Here is a 19,186-nt window from a genome sequence, read left to right as displayed (position 1 = left end):
CAAACTAAAGTATTCCATCAATATCAATTAAAATGTGACCTCACTAAAATGTGAAACATCCTCTCGAGCCGGAGCACTTCTTTTTCATGTTGGTTGTGTCAGTTAATTTAATGCTCTCTGTCACTCCTTTATCTGAAAAAGAGTGATATTAAAATTTACATCCAGGTATCCGCCATCATACGGAAATTAAAATTTATGATATCAAATTATTTTTCATCCCAAAATATGGTGATAGTAATTTTTTTGTGTAGTTGAGAAGTTGATATTGTGGTAATTATTTATATTAAATAAGAATACTAAGAAATTGTCAAAACCACAGATTTATTGATACCTAGAAACTAAGTATCTTTGAAGTATAAGATACTTTCTAAGTATCAATAAATCTGTGGTTTTGACAATTTCTTAGTATTCTTATTCAATTTGATAGTAAAATTGTTCATAAAACGTTTTTGTGAAACAACTTCGGATCTCTTCAAGAACAGAAATCACACGTATTCTAATTTACTACTAGAATACTACAAGAGTAGATATCAAATGTTCCAGTAGGCACACCATACTCTGTACAAAATTACTTCTTACTTGGGATGAACATGCGCGGCAGAGAAGGCATAGAGCGGCAGGGATACAACGGCGGCTATGTTGCCGTTGTGAACCGGCCAGCGTTATCTAATTTCCAGTGAGTATTCAAGCGCTCATGTTAAACTTGAGAAGTTTCCTCTCTGCAAGCACTGACTCGACTGACTCTAATCCATGACTCTTCCACCATGGCGCTTCCACCTGTGAATCTATTCATCACTGTAATTGGTTGATCTCCCTCCATTTCTCTGCGCCGCAGATTCCTCCAAGTTTGTAGTAATTTTGTACGCAGTATAAAATAACGTAAATCTGTTGAATCAGAACTGTAGCGATACAACTCCACAATTATTTGAGGATTTTGAAGTGTCACCATACATTCTTTCGATGTTAAAATAAAAATAACACCAAAATGTAATGACTAATGAGCTTTAAAATACCATGAAATATTAAAAGGTTACTTTGATGATATTTTTAATGAAACCCTTGGCATTTGATAATGACTATAAAGAGATGTAATGTCTCACGCAATAAAATATAAAAAGTGTACCTTGATAGGCCTATGAATTTTTCATTTCAATGAAAGTGGTAGCCTCCTATAAATAAAAATGTAATGTTCTTTCGGTAACTATGATTTTTTGAACAATATATTTGGCACGATGACATTGATTATTATAATTGATAATACTCATTAATGTGTATTATAATTATTTTATAAATTTGAAACCTGATTCGCGAATCATATAAGCGCATCTTACTTTAGAAAATTAGATCACAATAAATATTTCTCTCAGATATTCACCTTTCTGTATGCTTCCAATGGATATGCTCCTATCGACTACGGCCATCTCCCTGCAGACGTTAGCTTGGAAGGCGAGCGCGGCTATGCGGTTGAAAAGTTCGTTGACGTTTTCGCCCGACTGCGATGACACCGCCCACAGTTCAGCCTCGAACGCGCAGCTTCCTTCGATGCTATTTGTATTACACGTTCGTAGGCGGACGGCGACTGTGGAAAAAGATTACGGTAGAGAATAAAGGTGAACGCACACATACGTCTGCTATTTGTATCACACGTTTATTATAGGCAGACGATGACTGTAGAAAAAGATTACGGTGAAGAATAAAGGCGATCTCACACAGACGTCTGCAGACAGAGGAAAAATAAAAAAATCTATCCACAGGTGTTTAAATATTGCATGGCACACAGACACCCTTCTCTCTCCATACGTCTGCATGCAGACGGTTGGTCTCCGTCTGTCTGCTGCTGTAAGCGTTGGCTTTAAGGAGGATGGAACAAAATACTGATTCAATTAAATTAATATAGGCTAGATGGAAATAGACTATTCTCAGAGTGGACCCCAGCATATTCACTGTATTCGATTTCATTGGTAATACTCATCTATTTCACTATCCATGACGAACTGCAAGTTAATAATCCGTTATGATCTATTTTTGAGGACACTACAGTCTAATTTTTGAATATTAGTTATTAAAAACTAGTACTCACGTGTGGAGTGCTTTCAGATTTAAAAAGAATCTATTTTCAGTGTTGAAAATGTACATTTACACTGTACCTAGTGTCGTCAAAAATAGTTCAAAACGGATTCATAAATAAGTTGATGTATTTAAAAAAATAATCTTCAATGTTGTTTTCATTCATGAACTGCTCATTATTGAATCACTTTTCGCTATTAAAAAGAACGACTAGCAGTCAGATTTTTACAATAAATGAATTAATCACTCACGAGAGGTTGACAACCAGGAAGATGGCGGACCTGCCGAAAGATCTCGTCACAGTGAGTGATTAATTCATTATTGGAAAAAATCTGACTGCTAGTCGTTTTTTTTAATAGCAAAAAGTGATGAACAAAATTATTATTTAAAAATGTTTCCTATGTATTTCAATAAGGCTACCGTATTTTTGAGTTTAATTGAATAGGAATTTCCAGCATCCTTTTTTTATTGAATAATGTAATATATTTCCGCTTTGTCAGGATGATTTTTGCGTGAAGCGGTTTTTTGTTGTGTGTGAAATTTTAAAATGGATAAATCAACTATTATACACACCAGTAGGTCCATTTTGGTTCCGACTAAAAAGCAATGTGGCCTTCCATAAGCATGCTGTTGTGTCCATTGAAGAGCATCCTGCATCCATTGCGCACAGTGTGATAGTGTCATCAGTTTACTCATTTCAAACACAACAACTACGCCTGAAAGCCAAAAAACATTCATAATTAAAATCGAGCTTCTACAATTCCCTTGGTAATAAATTGCTTCACTACCCCTTAGTGGTTCACATTATCATGTCACTACTACATTATTTTTTAGTTAGTTATCATTGCTCATTAGGATTTTGTGAGTGAACTGATAAATTTCTACCTTTTTCTCTCCAATTAGAGAGAATTTTGCTCCAGATCGAGCTTCTACAATTCCCTTGGTAATAAGTTCCATCACTACCCCTTAGTGGTTCACATTATCATGTCACTTATACATTATTTTTCAGTTAGTTATCATTGCTCATTAGGAGTTTGTGAGTGAACTGATGAATGCCTACTTTTTTCTCTCCATACATGTTTCATAATATACTATTCTACAAATCCTTTTCGATCCAATATAGAATGAGACTTGGATTGAGATGAGTATTTGGATTAAGACTAAATATATTATTAAAATTGATTATGGACGTGTGAAAATGATCAAAAGGCTTGAATTGACGCTCTCACTATTATATGACTATCTCTTATACTTTATTATGTTTTTCTTGACTTCTATAGTCTAAGACGAGACAGCTATTATATAGTATGAGGACACCATAGTATTTTTCCCTTCCTTTGTGAGTAATACCGTACGCTAGAATTATTTAAATAATTGCACTGATAAAATAATAATTAATGACCATTATTAGCTACTTACTATGTGCTCCTCTGTAGTATGAAGATGCAATTGACTTGAACCGCTCCTGTCCAGCTGTGTCCCATCTATTAGAAACAAATAATAATTTGAACATAATTCATTGTTATGAAAATTATTTTCATCATTCTAATTTTTGCTATGACGATATTTTAAACAATTCAAATCAAAACAGAATTAGACTATTTGATCAGAAATAAATTTCAAATTTTTATTTGTCTTTGTCTTGCTCTAAATTTAATTCAATTCAAAGAAAAGGAAATAATTCACAGTCAAATTATTTGGATTTCAAGAGGTACGGGGTATGTATTGAAGTTGTACCGATATGATTTATTGTGAGTAAAAACTTACATTTGCATGTTGAAGGGTATTTGAAAAATATCAAATCTTTCAACTTCGAAATCCACTCCTATTGTGGCTTTATAATTCCTGTCATAAACTTGGTGGCAAAATCTGTGAAAATAAAAATATAACTATTAGAGTAGGCTAAACATAATATTTATTATTTAAGGAATTGTTTGTGAAGCTTGGGTACGGTACGGTATTATTCAGTCCTATTTATAAGTGAAATAGGTATAATGCAGTTTTTTAAAACAATTTAAATTTATATGACATAAATAGTAAGTAGCCTAGTCGAAGCTTAAATTTATGATTTTGATATTTGAATTTGATCTCACCTATTCACAAGGCAGGTTTTTCCGACACCAACATCACCAAGAACGATGGTTTTTGATATTTTAAGCCCATTCACCACACATTTTGAAGTAATGTATTCCTTGAAAAGTTTATTGAAATCATGAACAGGATATGGTGTTGCATCTCTCTTGAATGGTCTTGGGAAAAAATCGATTTGTCTGTCCAACGGTGCTTCAGTTCTAAGCATTTTAAATGTTGACGATCTCCTTTGACTCATAATTTGCTGCTATAGGTAATACACAAAACGACTACCTAACTTACTGGTAACTAATACTGTAAGCAAAAGACGTCTAAAACTTGATAAACCGCTTAAGACTTTGGTAATTCTAATTTGGCAATTCACAAAAGTTGAATCTAAGGACATAAAAAAGCAAGAAGGATCATTCAACTCAATAAAAATAAACTATTAAAAAACTATTCCTAACAAACTATCAGTTTTGCTCTGTAATTAGCCCGCATATTATTATTAACAACACAGCGTTTGAATTCACGGTTCAGTGGCGTTTGGCAGTGATGCATCCATGCTAGCCAACAAAATTCCCCATTTGACTAAATGAATAATTGTTATTCAAGAAATCTTAAATTATCATTTTAATATATTCTTCTATGATATTCAATTAGAATTTTATGAATTCATTCGATATAATTTGATTCCAATTTTTAATCCTATTTTTCAAAAATTTGGAGTATTTAGGCTGAAATGTATGATCTCATAACATACCTATATTCTTGGTTTTCCTCATTAATGATATAAGAAATATTCTCAAAATATTCATTTTAATATAGAATATCAAATTTGAAAGTATAGATCGTCATAAAATTGAATTTCTAATTTAACAAATTCTGATCAAGTAGGTTTCAATTTTTCTGGTAGCCATTGCTGTGACGTCTGTATTCTTCCTTGTGTATCCGGTTCTGTAATGCGATGGGTCCTAAACCGAAACCTGCAGGCGACAAATCCGGTAAGAATTAATAATATTTATAATTTTATTTCTAGTGCATTTACGTTTTAATAATTTCTATTTTCTTAAAGAACTATTTCATCAATTTGGTATCATTCAATCCATTTCACTTGAGATTGTTCCACATGGCAAGCTCCTTCCAGCAATGGCGTGCATTTATTATTCTATAGTAATTTTATTGATTCACTGGTCAAAATCTTTAACTCTAATCATATTAGAAGATATTTAGAATCGATATCATTCTATAAACATATTCATGATATATCTTATCATAGTGTATATTACTGTATTAACTTGTAACTGACAACGTGTATACATTTGAGGTTAGCATACATCGAGGACATTTATGATGCAATTCTATAAATTTATCATATTCCGTTTCAAACCGTGTGTCTTAATCTGATAACTTATCTATATGACATTTTTTGTTGGATCAAATTCATAATCTGTTCAACTTATAAGTTTTGTCAGAACCTGAGTTTCTAGTTTAGACATGTTTGACTAAGGGTAGGCGCACTCCAGTTAGTCAAGACAAGTCACGATTAGTCACAATACTTCACATAGTTGCTTATAAAAGAAAACACACAGGCTAGTTATTGCAATTAGACATGTCTTCGTAAGCAACTATGTGAAGTATTGTGACTAAATATGTCTTGTCTTGACTAACTTTTGTGTGTCTAGCCTAAGGGTGGATTAAATTCCCAAAAAGTTTTATCAAATAATCTTTTTACCCTGATAGTTACTCAATTTAGGCCTATCCAATTTTTAAATAGAAAATTTATTGGATCATTTAAAGTACCTAATTAATTCACTGGGTGCTTATTATAAGTAGCCTATGCGCTCACTATAATTCTAGAACAACTTAGTACAACTAGGAATATTAGTAGGCTACAACTCTTGCAGCATCACATATTAAACTTTCTCTGTGATGTATGAGAAGCTGCTGTGAGTGTGATTCTATAATAGCATAAATTGTTAGCTCATTTTGTATTGTCAATAAACAATTAAGTGACATACTACATTAATGCCCACAAACAGAATTTGTTTTTACGAAACCTTGAAGCAGTATTTTTCAATTACATTATTCGTTCTTTGACAATACAAAGTAAGATGATATAGGCCTAACCTTTTTTATCCAACCTTATTAGCAAAGTAGCTTTCTATCTAAATATTATTAAAGTAGATTCAACCTTTTAAGCTTTACAAGCCAGGATTAATTAATTTTAGTTAGTCAATTCCCCGATTAATCTTGAAATACAATCATTTCATTAGATTATATTGTGAGCAAGCATTAGAGCAGTAATTCAATTTAATTCAATCGTTGACAAGCCTCAATCTAGACTAGTCTATAATAAAAGCATAGATTTCGTCAATAGTAAAAGTAAAGCTACATTTAAAACACAAGGTTCATCAAGATGGCACTGGAAGATATGAGGATCGAATAACTTAGAGAAACTGCCATTCACCCATAACATCCAATGGCACACTAAAGCTTCGTTTACACCAAAGTTATTAACAAAATGTTTATTTTTCCATCCTTATAGATTCTATTAGATAGAACAAAACTTATCATGCACATGATTTGTAGGTATATAATATGCTTTTCAAGCTCTATTTAATCTAATAGAATCTATAAGGGCGGAAAAATAAACATTTTGTTAATATCCAAAGGATTGATTGATTGAAAGCCAGGTGTTTTCGGATAGATTGCGTCAAAAATAAATTTAAAAACTTGGAACTTGAGAATCAAGATGGCATGGCATCACAGTCCTTCAAAGCTATCCCCACTGAAATCACTGATACTGTAATAGCTTCTTTCAATCAGCCACCTTGACAGCCTTTTCTTGAAAACACCAATAGGAAGATCCCTCACCGAGCCCGGCAGCAGGTTGAACATTTTTTGAGTGCCATCACTGGGAGAGTCCTCCACTTTTGACAACCTACAGCGTGGAATCTCCAACTGTAGCCTTCCGCGGGTTCCGTATGAATGCACTTGACACTGACACCTACTCATCATGTTAGCCCGATTTATCTTCACTGCGGTAAGTGAGGCCAGATCAGTTGTATGTACAGCCCAAAGACTGTGTGCACTTTCAGGCGTCTGAAGATGGGTTGACAATGCCAATGGGCAATAAAGTCACTGTGTGTAAGGATCCGCAGTGCCTTCTTTTGAAGAAGCAGGATGTCATTGGCATGCAGAGAATGGCCCCAGATAAGAACTCCATACTGCACATGACTGCCAAACACCGCATGATACATCTTTAGAAGCCTCTTGAGACTCAGGAGGCTTCTCAGTTTTCTGAACAGGTAGATTACTCTAGACAGTCCCCTGCATACCTGGTCGATTATGCAGCTCCCAATTTAATTTGGCATCAAGATTCAACATCGATTCCAAAGCCAAGTAAAGTGACTGTTTCGTCCCTTGGAGTGTGGGTACTAAGAGTAATAACTTTTGTATAAACGCAGCTTATGGACCGGTTTCCGAGCTCGGGAATTAAATAAGTTCTAGACTGAACAGTTGGAGTAGGAAATTGGTTTTCCGAAACGGGGCGTAGTCATAGTCAAAGTCACGTTTAAATTAAATTTCAAAAAACCAGAAAATTGAACTAGAAATAAAAGAGAAAATAGTGTAAAGTTTCAGCTATTATGAATTATTCAGGAATGTTTCATTACGTCAAGGAAAAACGTTTCCAATTATAGAAATGAGAAAATGAAGATTTATTTTGCTGCAACTATTTACTGCGACTACGCCCCGTTTTGGAAAGCCAATTTTCTGACGCCAGCTGTTTAAAGTCTAGAACTTACCTGAATCCCGAGCTCGGAAACCGGCCCTAAATAATTTCTCATTGACAACTTCTTGTAAAGTACTAACTTGTAACAACGTAACTTAATAACTTCTTGTTTTTATAATCGTATTGATAAATTATTCTATTATTGAAGGTGTTTGTTGAAATATTGCTTGTTAGAACAGTCATAAGCCTGTTGCGCCTTCTCACATAAGTGTAATATTTGTCCATGACTGAATAAATGTATAAAAAAGTAACTTTTTTATGTCGAATACTGTATTAATTTGAAGTTCGGATAATCTTATATATTTTGGACAAAAATGAAGGCTTTATTTGTTTGTTTTCAGGCGCGAAAGCCGAGAAAAAATCAGAAAAGCCGAAAAATGAAAAGAAGCCGGCGACTGCTCCGGCCGCTGCCGGTGGAAGTTCTGCGGCTGGCTCGTCTGGAGCTGCAGCTCCCAAGGCTGCAAAAGCTCCTGCAGCTGCTGCCGCGAAACCAGCGGCTGCGAAAGGCGCTGCGAAGCCCGCTGCATCTAAATCAGCAACAGCTGCATCTGCTAAGGTGTCTGCAAAGCCTGGGCCAGGGAAGGTACGTTTATAGAAACATTAAGTTTGCCCTTAATTAGACTACTGATACTTGATCATATGACTCGTCAGCTTATTTTGTACTTACTGTAAATTATACTTTGAATACTTTCATACTTTTAGTATATCCTCTGAATATGAGTTGTAAAATCGCTTCTCAGTTGTTCGGAACCCACATAAAACTATTGGTCCATTCATCTTCCATTATCAGTAATATCTGCTTAAGGTGGGTTCTCGATGGTGCGTAACCGCGTTTGGCTGCGTAAGCGATTAGTCAAAAATAAGAACTTTCCCAAACAATAAATCTTATCTATTTGTATCATCGTATTCACTCAGTTGATGTCGTACGTCATTCCTTTTAATATAACAGTGATATTAATACCAAATACGATAATCAACTGAATGTATATGATGCAAATAGATTAAATCTATTGTTTGGGAAAGTAGCTATTGAGTTGTAAATCGTTCCCCGGTGGTTTGAAACCTACCTAAACTTTTTAGTTTCAACATAATAAATCTATGATCAATTTTTTCGAACTGCGATGTATTAACACACACTAATTTGTCATTCTGTTGGTAGTCTGCACGTACATGAATCGTTTACTACTTGGAAAAAAAATGACTACATGTCTGTAATAATTTTATTTCTTGCATAATCATTTTGCTGTTCTAAACTAATGAGATTATTACACTAAATATTCTTTCAATGTTGAAATAATAATTGATTAAATGTGTGTTTTTTAGTCTGCTCCTGCTGCGAAGGGAGCTGCTAAGGGAGCAGCGCCTGCGGGAAAGTCAGCGAAGAAGGGAGCAGCAGCAACAGCCAAGGGCGCAGCAGCCGGCAAGGGAAAGCCAGCAGCCAAGGGCGCATCGAAGCCGGCCGCCGCTGGCAAGAAGCCAGTGGTCAAAACCGTCAAGAAGGTCGACAAGCCAAAGCGCGGTGTGGACCCCAAGTCACAGAAGGGCGGCAAGGTCGTGAAGGTCCAGACTCCCGTCAAGAAGGCCCTCAAAATCAAAATGAAGGTAATCGCTTTCATCTAAATCAATCTAAAATAAAGTCCCCAAAATGTAGAAGTAAATGTAATGGTTATGAATCTTATCATATATCCCCCCATACATGTGTTTCACTGCTTATGTTCGTGCCAACTAAGGCTTTGTCAATATCTTATGGAACAGTAATCCATTCATGCATATAATGTATTTAGTCTGGAATTCAGTATCTTGACTTCTCTTTCGTTTTCACTTTTTTAATTACTATCTGCTCAGCTGTGAATCAAATTTTGAAGTTTCACCATGACTCAGATAACTCTCCCGGAAATTTTCTTACATTTTATCAGAATATCAAATCACATTCCGTTATACAGTCCTACCCACAATTATTAACTGTTGCTAGGAATGAATCGATATTCTTACACTCTAACTAACATTAATCTTTATTTATCACACTGATATTGGTTAGCCTATATGGTTATGGTTGATCTACTGCATTTGGTAGCTGGTCACGAGAAAAAGGTCGTTTGCCTTTAAGCCGTTTAAGTTTCAACCTTTTTCTCGTGACTAAACTTTATTCATGTTCTACTTAGTCCTCAGTTGATAAGAGAACATAGGAGGAGTGAAATCCGAACTAACCTTATTCAAACATCTAGATTAACAACAGTTTGCGTAGTTTTCTGTGGGACACTAAATGTTCTCATTCTGCAAAGAAGGAAAACATCTGTTTTCTTTTTCATTAGGCCGCAGTTGATCCAGTTGTGAAATGTGTTGAAGAATTGATAGCCAAAGATTTCGTGGTCATTTTTTCAAAGACAAGATGCCCTGCCTGCAAGTTAGCAAAGGATATATTCAAAGAATTGAAGGAAAAGTTCACTGCCATTGAGCTTGATAAGAGGCATGACGGTGATGCGATTATGAATGTGCTATGCAAGATGACCGGCGCGAGGACTGTGCCGAGGGTGTTTGTCGACGGGGAGTGTATTGGCGGGGGAAGTGATGTGCAGCGCATGTACCGAACTGGCGAATTGGAAGAACTTCTCTACGAAGACTGCGAAGATTGATTCAAAATTAAATACAAATAATAGTAGATTTGCTAAAATGGAAGTGTTTTATATAAAGTCGAATACTAAAAGATATTGAAAATTGTCAAACAAAATTTTTCAAGATAATGATATTGAGAATTTTATAGCATGACATACATTATCCAATTTAGGTTAGATCGAAGATGAAATAATTTGAAAGTAAATTTATTTATTGAATCAAATGAATTCAAGTTAAGATCAGAAAATTGAAGTGTTTTATAAAGTCAACTATGAAAAGATATAAAAATTGTGAACAAAATTTTTCAAGGTAATGGTAGTTGGAAATTAGCATGGAATACATCACCACCCACACCTAGGTTAGATCGAAGATTAAATCATATTTGAAAGTAAATCTACTCATTGAATCAAAATTATTGATTTTTTTATAATGTTGACAAAGAAATCATTGAAAATTGTCAAACAATTGTTTTTAGATATTGATAATAACTTTATGGCATGAAATGCATTAGGCTAGATCTTAAAATGAAATTATTGTTATTCGAAAATTTAAATGAAGTTGTCAAGTAAATGTTGTTATTTATAGATGAAAGAATGCTATAATGTGTTACTCTGTTACTTATTAAAATTTTATTTTTGTAAATTTTTCTTTATTTTTAACTAAGGTTTTTCTGATCTGACAAATACGTTTTTTGGCCTATTTGTGGCTGTTTTTCCATTAACTTTCCTGATTATTTAGTGATTGAAAGGAAAATTAACAGACGTCTTGAACCAAAGGCAAACATTTATCCTCAGTTAACAGAACGTTCACCTCAATGTCAAACCATGAACAATTGTTCACATCCAAGTTTTATCTTTAATCAGTTGATTATTCAAGGGACGTATTTGATGAACCTATAGTGAGATTAACGTTATTAAGTTGATGTAAATGATAGGAAGGCATTATTACCACCTCTCCTTTTCAACCGCCTTCCATAGTAGTTAGCTGTGATTCAAGTTAGCTCAGAAAATCTTTTTTTAATTGTTGATTCTTGCTAATCAATTCTATCTCAAAAATATTTTATTCATCAAAAAAATATTTTTTTATGATTTGAGAATAAATTTTCTTACTTTACTTGAAATATTCTAGTAGTTAATTTTATTTCTTTATAGCCATCAAACGATTTGGCCACGGTGCGGAGCTAGAAAAGGATAGAGCTATCTGCTATGTCTAATGACAGACAAGAATAGCAAACTGAAGCCAATCAGATGCTGACTTTATAACTTTGATCACACTATATTACAAAGTTGAAGGGTATATGTTCCAATACTAGTTGTCCCGGTACTTTGAGATTGTAAGAAATTTTAAAAAAATTCAAGAGAAATTTATCAGTTGTTATAAATAATGGAAATTGTTCATTTCTTTTGATGGTCGTTGCATCGCTTTCCAATAGTGATAATAAAATTCTTTCGATAATTTCATTATTTTCCATTTCCTTCTTTCAGATAAAACTCATATTCTTTCAATCTAGTAGAGTTATGATAATATAAGATCAGATTTTATGATATTACAAAATCTTGATGCAATTTGTTTGATTAGTGAACGATGGGTCCTTTTTTGCCTTAATAACGAAGTAAGAGAATACTGTATATTGATCTATCGACATTGTGTCAACTATTTTTGGCTTTCTTATTGATGGATATGTCTTGATATTACTGGAAAATTACTTATCTTACATTGATGAAAAAATAGGATGGTTATTGGAAAATAAAAACATTAATAGTTGTGAAAAATATGTGCATGAAATTTGGCATGCAGTTTACCCAAAACAAGTGTGAACCCACCAATTAATTTCAGGTGTTGAAACGTGCTTCTGGTACAAGGAAAAGGCAGATCAGGACAACTGTCAAATTCCGTAGGCCCAAGACATTCATGCCACCCAGGAATCCTAAGTACCCAAGGAAGTCTGTACCAAGCAGGAGCAGGTTAGTGTACATTTTCTCTCCATTCCATGAAAATAGTTTAAGATTTTTAAACGTTTGAACATGAGTAAATATGCAATAATTTCATCTATTCTCTATTTCAAATCAAAACTAATGAATTTTTATTTCGGATGATGCCCAAATAAGCTTTTTGGGCAATGGAAAGCTCTTGGTTGATTTGATGACATCAAACGGTTGGATTCAAACCCACGATCCGGTAGCGAAAGCAGAATAAAGGGTGTGAAGCTTTAGTCGTCTTGGCTAACTTGGCCGGCAAATGATACCGTACCAAATTTCAAGAACAAAATTGATAACAAATCCAATTCTTGATAGTTTGCAATCCACCAATACAAGATGTCAAAACGAAGCAAGTGAAATTAATTAATCTTTGTAACTATTAAATTATTTATACATTGATACATACAATAACAATTAGGCTATATTGTTTCATCTATATCTGTGATATCTTAACTATGCAACTCAACTGTGCACAGTACAAGCTTAAGAGATTTTTTTAAATACACAGATGTGATTAGGTTGATAGAAGTCGAAAGCATGATCGTAATGGTAGTTCACACAAAATTGTATGAGAAAATCCCTTGTGTCAACTGGCCAAGTGCTATCTTATATCATCAATGTCTCATACTTGAATAAAAGTATACAATAAATAACATCTAGTAAGTGTATTTTGGAAATAATGTTTATCAATAAATTACCTAATTTGGTTGTGGACAAGGATAGAAAAGTGTCTATCAAACACCGTAGCCTGCTGTGTCAGTACATTAACGATTCACCTCGTAATTCTGTGATTGGTAAAATTTTATTCATTTGTAAATTGTCGTTGATTATTGTGAAGTGTGTGAGTGTTATGTGGACAAATGTTATTCGATTGAATTTAAATTCAAATTGGTTTTCTAATAATTGAAATATTAATTTTTTAGGATGGATGGTTACAACATAATCAAGTTCCCACTGACCACTGAAGCAGCCATGAAGAAGATTGAAGACAACAATACGCTTGTATTTGTCGTTCACATCAAGGCTAACAAACACCACATCAAGACGGCTGTCAAGAAACTGTACGACATCGATGTAGCCAAAGTCAACACACTCATCAGGTACGACATATTATTCTTCCATTCACTGAGTTGAAAATTATCTTCTTTTATGTTGTAATCCAGACCTGGAAGTTAGTGAGTGGGTTTCATAGATTACTGACAAAATTATTCTAGCATTCCATAAATTATGTTAAAGGTGTCTTTTCGGAAAATAACGTCCTTCCTTACAAGTACACTTTTCAATCGTCAGTTCATTTACTCTAAAACAAAAAAGTATTTTCGAATTTCAAAATAGTTGATATGGAAACAATAAATCCTTGATTAACATGTATAGTTTTTTGTATTGCCGGTTCACAAAATCTAAAACTAAACAATGTGCTGGTGAATTTTGAAATGGTTGATATAAAAAGTCGAAATTATCCCCAAAATCCAATTAACAATAAATTCAATGGCTCAAAATATGTTGATCCGAAAAACGTGACACATTTTTGAAGTTAGAATTAATCAAGATAGATAGATACAAAAATAATCATATTATGTTATCTGTTGATCATTGTAGTTTATATAAAATTTAAGTTAGGGATTTTTGTTTGACATTTAGAGATCAGTATAAAAAGATATAGATGATAATATGGTAATTTTTGTCAAGATAATTTATAATCTTGGACAGTATGTTTTGGAACTTATTTATTCTGACTTTGAAGAGGAACTAGGACTTTCATGACTCAACTGCTATTATAAAATGTGCTGCGATAAATTGTGATAAAATACAAAATGCGATTGACTTTTTTGAAAATTTGTCTGACTGAATTATCCTAATGATGAATTTTTTGTGAGAATCTCTTTGAGGCATTTATGCAATCTTATGAAAATACTATACAGATTCTGAAAGGATATTTCAATTTCTATGAATTTGAATGTCAGCAACAATAAATAATAAGTTTTCTGAATTTGAATGCGTGCTTTTCTAACGTATAAATACATTTTAAATAATGAGAACAGATGTGTTTCAAGTTGGTGATACATCAGATATATTTTTCAATTCAGTTCTAATATAAAAATATGTAGACTGATCATTACATGTCAATTTGATTAGTGAAAAAATTGGATTGTGTAAGAAGTATTGTTTCGACCGACACATCCTTATGATGAGTTCTTTGTGAGAATCTCTTTGAGTTTTCGAACAGTCTATGAAAATACTAAATATCTTACTGAATGGATGGGTCAAACATTAGATGATGCATTTTCAATGATTTTCGGAAACATGTGCCAAGACCTTGAGTAAGATTTTAATTTGAATTAGTTTGTAAGTTTTTTCTCGCTTTGACATACTCATTTTCTCATTAGTTTTGTTATTAACAACTGAACCTGTTCAGAATATATATGCAGAAATGAATAGTTCATATAAAATATATACGCTATTATCGCGTGTATGAATTGCAAACATTGTTTTTGCAGTGCTTTCACTATAACTACTCCATTTTCCAGTCCATCTTTTTGAAATTGACATTGTAACATTCACTATGATGAATTTATTTGTGAGAATCTCTTTGATAAAATAGATGAAAACACTTTTATTTCTGAATGAATGTTAATTATTGTCAATTCTTTATACACTTATTCTAAAGTAATTTTCATCTGATATACTTGGATTTCATCAACTTGTATTCAATGTATATCATGGGAATAATCTATTGTTATGTTTGCAGGCCTGACGGTAAGAAGAAGGCATACGTACGGCTGGCGAGGGATTACGACGCATTAGATGTAGCAAACAAGATTGGAATCATATAGTTTGTTATTTTGTTTGATACATCTACTGTTGTAATAAAAAATCTATAAACCTCGAGCTTTTCATTTTTCAATGTTTGTTTCAATTTCTTGAGGAACTCCCTCACCTTCCTACTCATAATAAGTTGTTAAACCTCGTCCAATAATCCTGTTTCAAATGTAGGCAGCCCGCTTATACAATTTTACCTCATCGAGACCAGTTGTACTATGATTTAGTCTTATCTTCTTATTATCAATAGCAATAGAATTAATTATGTTGAAATCGTATGAATTTCACAAGATTCAATACTTGTAAAAATTGTTCTCAGATACTCTTTATATAAACTTTTATTCCGAACATTTTGAGATGTCAGCTAACGAATGAACTTGTAAGATTTGTATGTCTGTTTTTGAGGAATTTCTCTGCACTCATTCTGAAACTTTCATAGAGTGTTATAAAAAATGACTGTTTTGATCAAATTTGGACTGCGAGCTTGGAATGATATTGTTATAATAATGTGTGCTTAAGTATTGAGTAATCCTGGCTTCACAGTTGTGAGAAATCATTGATCGTGTCTGTCCTTATAGGTCAGAGATCGCTTAGGTGACAACCATGAAATATTTTTTCTAATGACAATGTAGATCCAGAGACAAGAATTTATGCTTATGTTTGGTGGCATGCCAAATGACCGATTCCCATTTGGTCGAAATCATTATTTTGTCACAAAAGATCGAAAATTGAAGAATCCCAAATGGTAGAATTGAAACTTGTCCTTTCCCAAATGGTCGAATCCCAAATGATCGAAAAGTTTTAATAGTAATCACATTTGGCCGAAAATCTCAGCTGTCGCAAAAGGTCGAAGATTTGATTTTCCCATCTGACCGATTCCCAAACAGTTGAATCCCAATTGATAGAAAAATGTTGTAGTTCATCGCAAATGGTCGAATCCTATTAGGTAGAAGAGTTTTGTAGTTTGTCGCAAATAGTCGAATCCCAAAAGGTCGAAAGTATACTTTCCCATATGGTCAAATCCCATCTAGCCGATGAGATTCGATCATTTGCGACGAACTACAACATTTTTATATCAAATGGGATTTGACTGAGAATCGGTCAGATGGGAAAATCAAATTCTCGACCTTTTGCGACAGTTGAGATTTTCGGCCAAATGGGATTACTATTAAAACTTTTCGACCATTTGGGAAAGTTCAAGTTTAGTGGCATGCCAAATGACTGATTCCCATTTGGTCGAAATTATTATTTTGTCGCAAAAGATCGAAAATTGAAGAATCCCAAATGGTAGAATTGAAACTTGTACTTTCCCAAATGGTCGAAAAGTTTTAATAGTAATCCCATCTGGTCGAAAATCTCAACTGTCACAAAAGATCAAAGATTTGATTTTCCCAACTGACCGATTCCCAAATGGTTGATTCCTATTTGGTAGAAAAGTTTAGTTGTTAGTCACAAATGATCGAATCTCATCGGCTAGATGGGATTCAACCATATGGGAAAGAATACTTTTCGACCTTTTGAGATTCGACTATTTGCGACGAACTACAAAATTTTTCTATCAAATGGGATTCGACTGTTTGAGAATCGGTCAGATGGGAAAATCAAATCTTCGACCTTTTGGGACAGTTGACTTTTCAATCATTTGAGATTCGACCATTTGGGAAAGTATAAGCACAGAGGAAAGAAGCACTTATGCTTATTCCGTGGTATGAGTTTCAATTGTACCATTTGGGATTCTTCAATTTTTGATCTTTTGCGACAAAATAATAATTTTGACCAAATGAGGATTGGTCATTTGGCATGCCACTGTTGTACTTGTACTTTCCCAAATGGTCGAATCCCAAATGATCGAAAAGTTTTAATAGTAATCCCATTTGGCCGAAAATCTTAACTGTCGCAAAAGGTCGAAAATTTGATTTTCCCATCTGACTGATTCTCAAACAGTCGAATCCCATTTGATAGAAAAATGTTGTAGTTCATCGCAATTGATTGAATCTCATCGGCTAGATGGGATTCGAGCATATGGGAAAGTATACTCTTCGACCTTTTGGGATTCGGTCAGATGGGACCCCACGACAAGGCAGAGAATCGGCAACACTGCTATCTTTTCTACTGACAATTTAGATCCAGAGACAAGAAATATATTTATGCTTATGTTTATCCTTTATATATGGTAGATCTTATGTATAAAGGCAATAGCTGACAAAAAAAAACTTGACTCATTCTTATTTACTTCATCTCCAACCTTTTCTCCCTCCGACAGAACTTCTTGTGACTTTTCAGGTAAGCCACATGAGACAGTCACAATGGCATGGATAGTTTTGGTTGCCTGTAAAGTCGGTATACGGGCAAAAGTTTTACGTGACAACGACTTTGAGTGGTAAAATAATTTTAATGTGAATATTCATTCGTATAGTAGGAAGAAGGATGAAATAATAACTCACAATGAGAGTGAGTGAGAGGCACGCGTCCCTTCCACTCGGGCATGGTTAGCCCGCGCCCACCTAAGAGCGAGAGAGACAACCATTGACTTGACATTTTGAAGTAGTGGCGCAGTCGCAGGAGATTGCTTGCGGCGCCTGCGCAGGTTGACTGCTCCGTTTCACTCTCTCTCCAGGTGAGTGGCTTCCGGTTGCTGCGGCGTTGCTCGCCACTGCTCCTATTCGTGCTCTTTCCAGACGACCGTGAACCGTAACGAACGCTCTCACTCGCTCTCATTGTGAGCGCATAATGTGGGAACGTAACGCAGTTTCTTGAAGTGTCTCCCGGCAAACCAATTTATAAGACGTTGTCACGTCAAAATTGCTCTGATGGCTTACTACTCGCTATTTGCATCACACATGGGCTATGGAATAATAGCATGGGGAGCAGCCCCGCAGACCTACATTGTGCAAGTTTTAATTCTCCAAAAGAAAATAATAAGAATAATAAATGGTTCACCACACAATACACACTGCAAACCATACTTCATACAGGATAGGATCCTCACTGTAATACCTCTATACATACTTAAAGCAATAATACATATAAAAAAATTCAAACCAGACAAGCCACACAGAAGAAATATCCACGAGCACAACACAAGAAGAAAAAATGATCTTGAAATTCCCTACAACAGACTACGAAAATCACAAAAACAGCCAGATTCCTCAGGGTGTAAATTTTTCAACTGTCTACCGTATGACCTCAAACAAATTGAATGTCAAAACCAATTCAAAAAGGCTCTCAAAAAGTATCTGACTGAGAATCCTCTGTATTCAATACAAGAATTCATGGAGCTAAGCGCTCAACGGAGATTCCGCTTATACCCTGACCTCACCCTCCTACCTTACCTGACGTGCCCCTAATCACAATTATATAGGTGGTAAAAATAAAAGTAAAAGTAAAAGAGGTAGTGACATAAATCGAGTTTTGGCAAACCTGTAGCCCTTTTTTCCTACTGACTAACGTGAATCTCAATAGGATCAACAATTCAATAATCAATGTAATTTGATTTTGATGTGATTTAACCTAATTCAACAACATCAAAAAAATTATAGTGCTACAGAATAATAATTCTTAACTTTTCGAACAACATCTGATTATCTAATCTAAATTCAAGCAATTGGAATTTGTTCATTCAACGTTTGTCCAGAGAAAATACGTAGAGAAGTGGTTCGATATAGCCGGAATATGATAAACCCTGAGGTCCAAGCTTATTTGAATTATCCTATAATTTTGATAATATATTTTTTTTAGTTTTAATACAATGTAGAAGAAACATTCTTCAAGACTGGAATTCCCTTGAATTAAATTTTGAACACAGAATTGAAATGCGTGATGATCAAGTAGGCAATGCATG

At 34.2% G+C, this 19,186-nt stretch overlaps 2 protein-coding genes across 5 annotated transcripts; one reads left to right on the top strand and one right to left on the bottom strand.

Annotated features, from left to right (window-relative positions):
* Positions 1 to 1,340: 1,340 nt before the first annotated feature.
* LOC111064378 (ras-related protein Rab-34-like) lies at positions 1,341 to 4,676 on the bottom strand. The gene is made up of 6 exons (XM_039436598.1): positions 4,161 to 4,676; positions 3,835 to 3,936; positions 3,487 to 3,551; positions 2,641 to 2,783; positions 1,553 to 1,579; positions 1,341 to 1,520 (listed from the first exon to the last, which is right to left on the bottom strand). The coding sequence occupies exons 1-6, from the start codon at positions 4,394 to 4,396 to the stop codon at positions 1,341 to 1,343; spliced, it is 753 nt and encodes a 250-aa protein (XP_039292532.1). The 5' UTR covers positions 4,397 to 4,676.
* Positions 4,677 to 4,803: 127 nt separating this feature from the next.
* LOC111064361 (60S ribosomal protein L23a) lies at positions 4,804 to 15,430 on the top strand. 4 transcript variants are annotated; one of them, XM_039436163.1, is made up of 7 exons: positions 5,064 to 5,141; positions 7,002 to 7,183; positions 8,275 to 8,516; positions 9,257 to 9,535; positions 12,383 to 12,510; positions 13,449 to 13,625; positions 15,275 to 15,430. In XM_039436163.1, exons 2-7 carry the CDS (start codon positions 7,129 to 7,131, stop codon positions 15,357 to 15,359), a joined length of 966 nt encoding a protein of 321 aa, XP_039292097.1. In that variant the 5' UTR covers positions 5,064 to 5,141; positions 7,002 to 7,128; the 3' UTR covers positions 15,360 to 15,430. The 4 variants fall into 4 exon arrangements, with proteins under 4 accessions (XP_022207770.1, XP_039292099.1, XP_039292097.1 ...); XM_022352078.2 differs by lacking the exon at positions 7,002 to 7,183 and having other exon boundaries at positions 4,804 to 5,141; XM_039436165.1 differs by lacking the exons at positions 7,002 to 7,183; positions 12,383 to 12,510; positions 13,449 to 13,625; positions 15,275 to 15,430 and adding an exon at positions 10,246 to 11,018 and having other exon boundaries at positions 4,867 to 5,141.
* The last annotated feature ends 3,756 nt before the right edge of the window (positions 15,431 to 19,186 follow it).

This window comes from Nilaparvata lugens, chromosome 10 (genome assembly GCF_014356525.2).
Source record: "Nilaparvata lugens isolate BPH chromosome 10, ASM1435652v1, whole genome shotgun sequence".
In the NCBI taxonomy this organism is placed as follows: Eukaryota; Metazoa; Arthropoda; class Insecta; order Hemiptera; family Delphacidae; genus Nilaparvata; species Nilaparvata lugens.
This window is presented reverse-complemented; position numbering and strand designations above follow the sequence as displayed.

What these genes read in the sequence shown, in the direction of transcription:
- LOC111064361 (XM_039436163.1), top strand. Translation starts at nt 7,129, where the DNA reads ATGCACTTGACACTGACACCTACTCATCATGTTAGCCCGATTTATCTT. An exon ending in CCCGATTTATCTTCACTGCG is followed by an intron (nt 7,184 to 8,274) that starts GTAAGTGAGGCC and finishes GTTTGTTTTCAG; the next exon opens with GCGCGAAAGCCGAGAAAAAA. An exon ending in CCCTCAAAATCAAAATGAAG is followed by an intron (nt 9,536 to 12,382) that starts GTAATCGCTTTC and finishes AATTAATTTCAG; the next exon opens with GTGTTGAAACGTGCTTCTGG.
- LOC111064378 (XM_039436598.1), bottom strand. Translation starts at nt 4,396, where the DNA reads ATGAGTCAAAGGAGATCGTCAACATTTAAAATGCTTAGAACTGAAGCA. An exon ending in GAACCAAAATGGACCTACTG is followed by an intron (nt 1,580 to 2,640) that starts GTGTGTATAATA and finishes CTTTTTCCACAG; the next exon opens with TCGCCGTCCGCCTACGAACG. An exon ending in CCGCCTACGAACGTGTAATA is followed by an intron (nt 1,521 to 1,552) that starts CAAATAGCATCG and finishes TGCGCGTTCGAG; the next exon opens with GCTGAACTGTGGGCGGTGTC.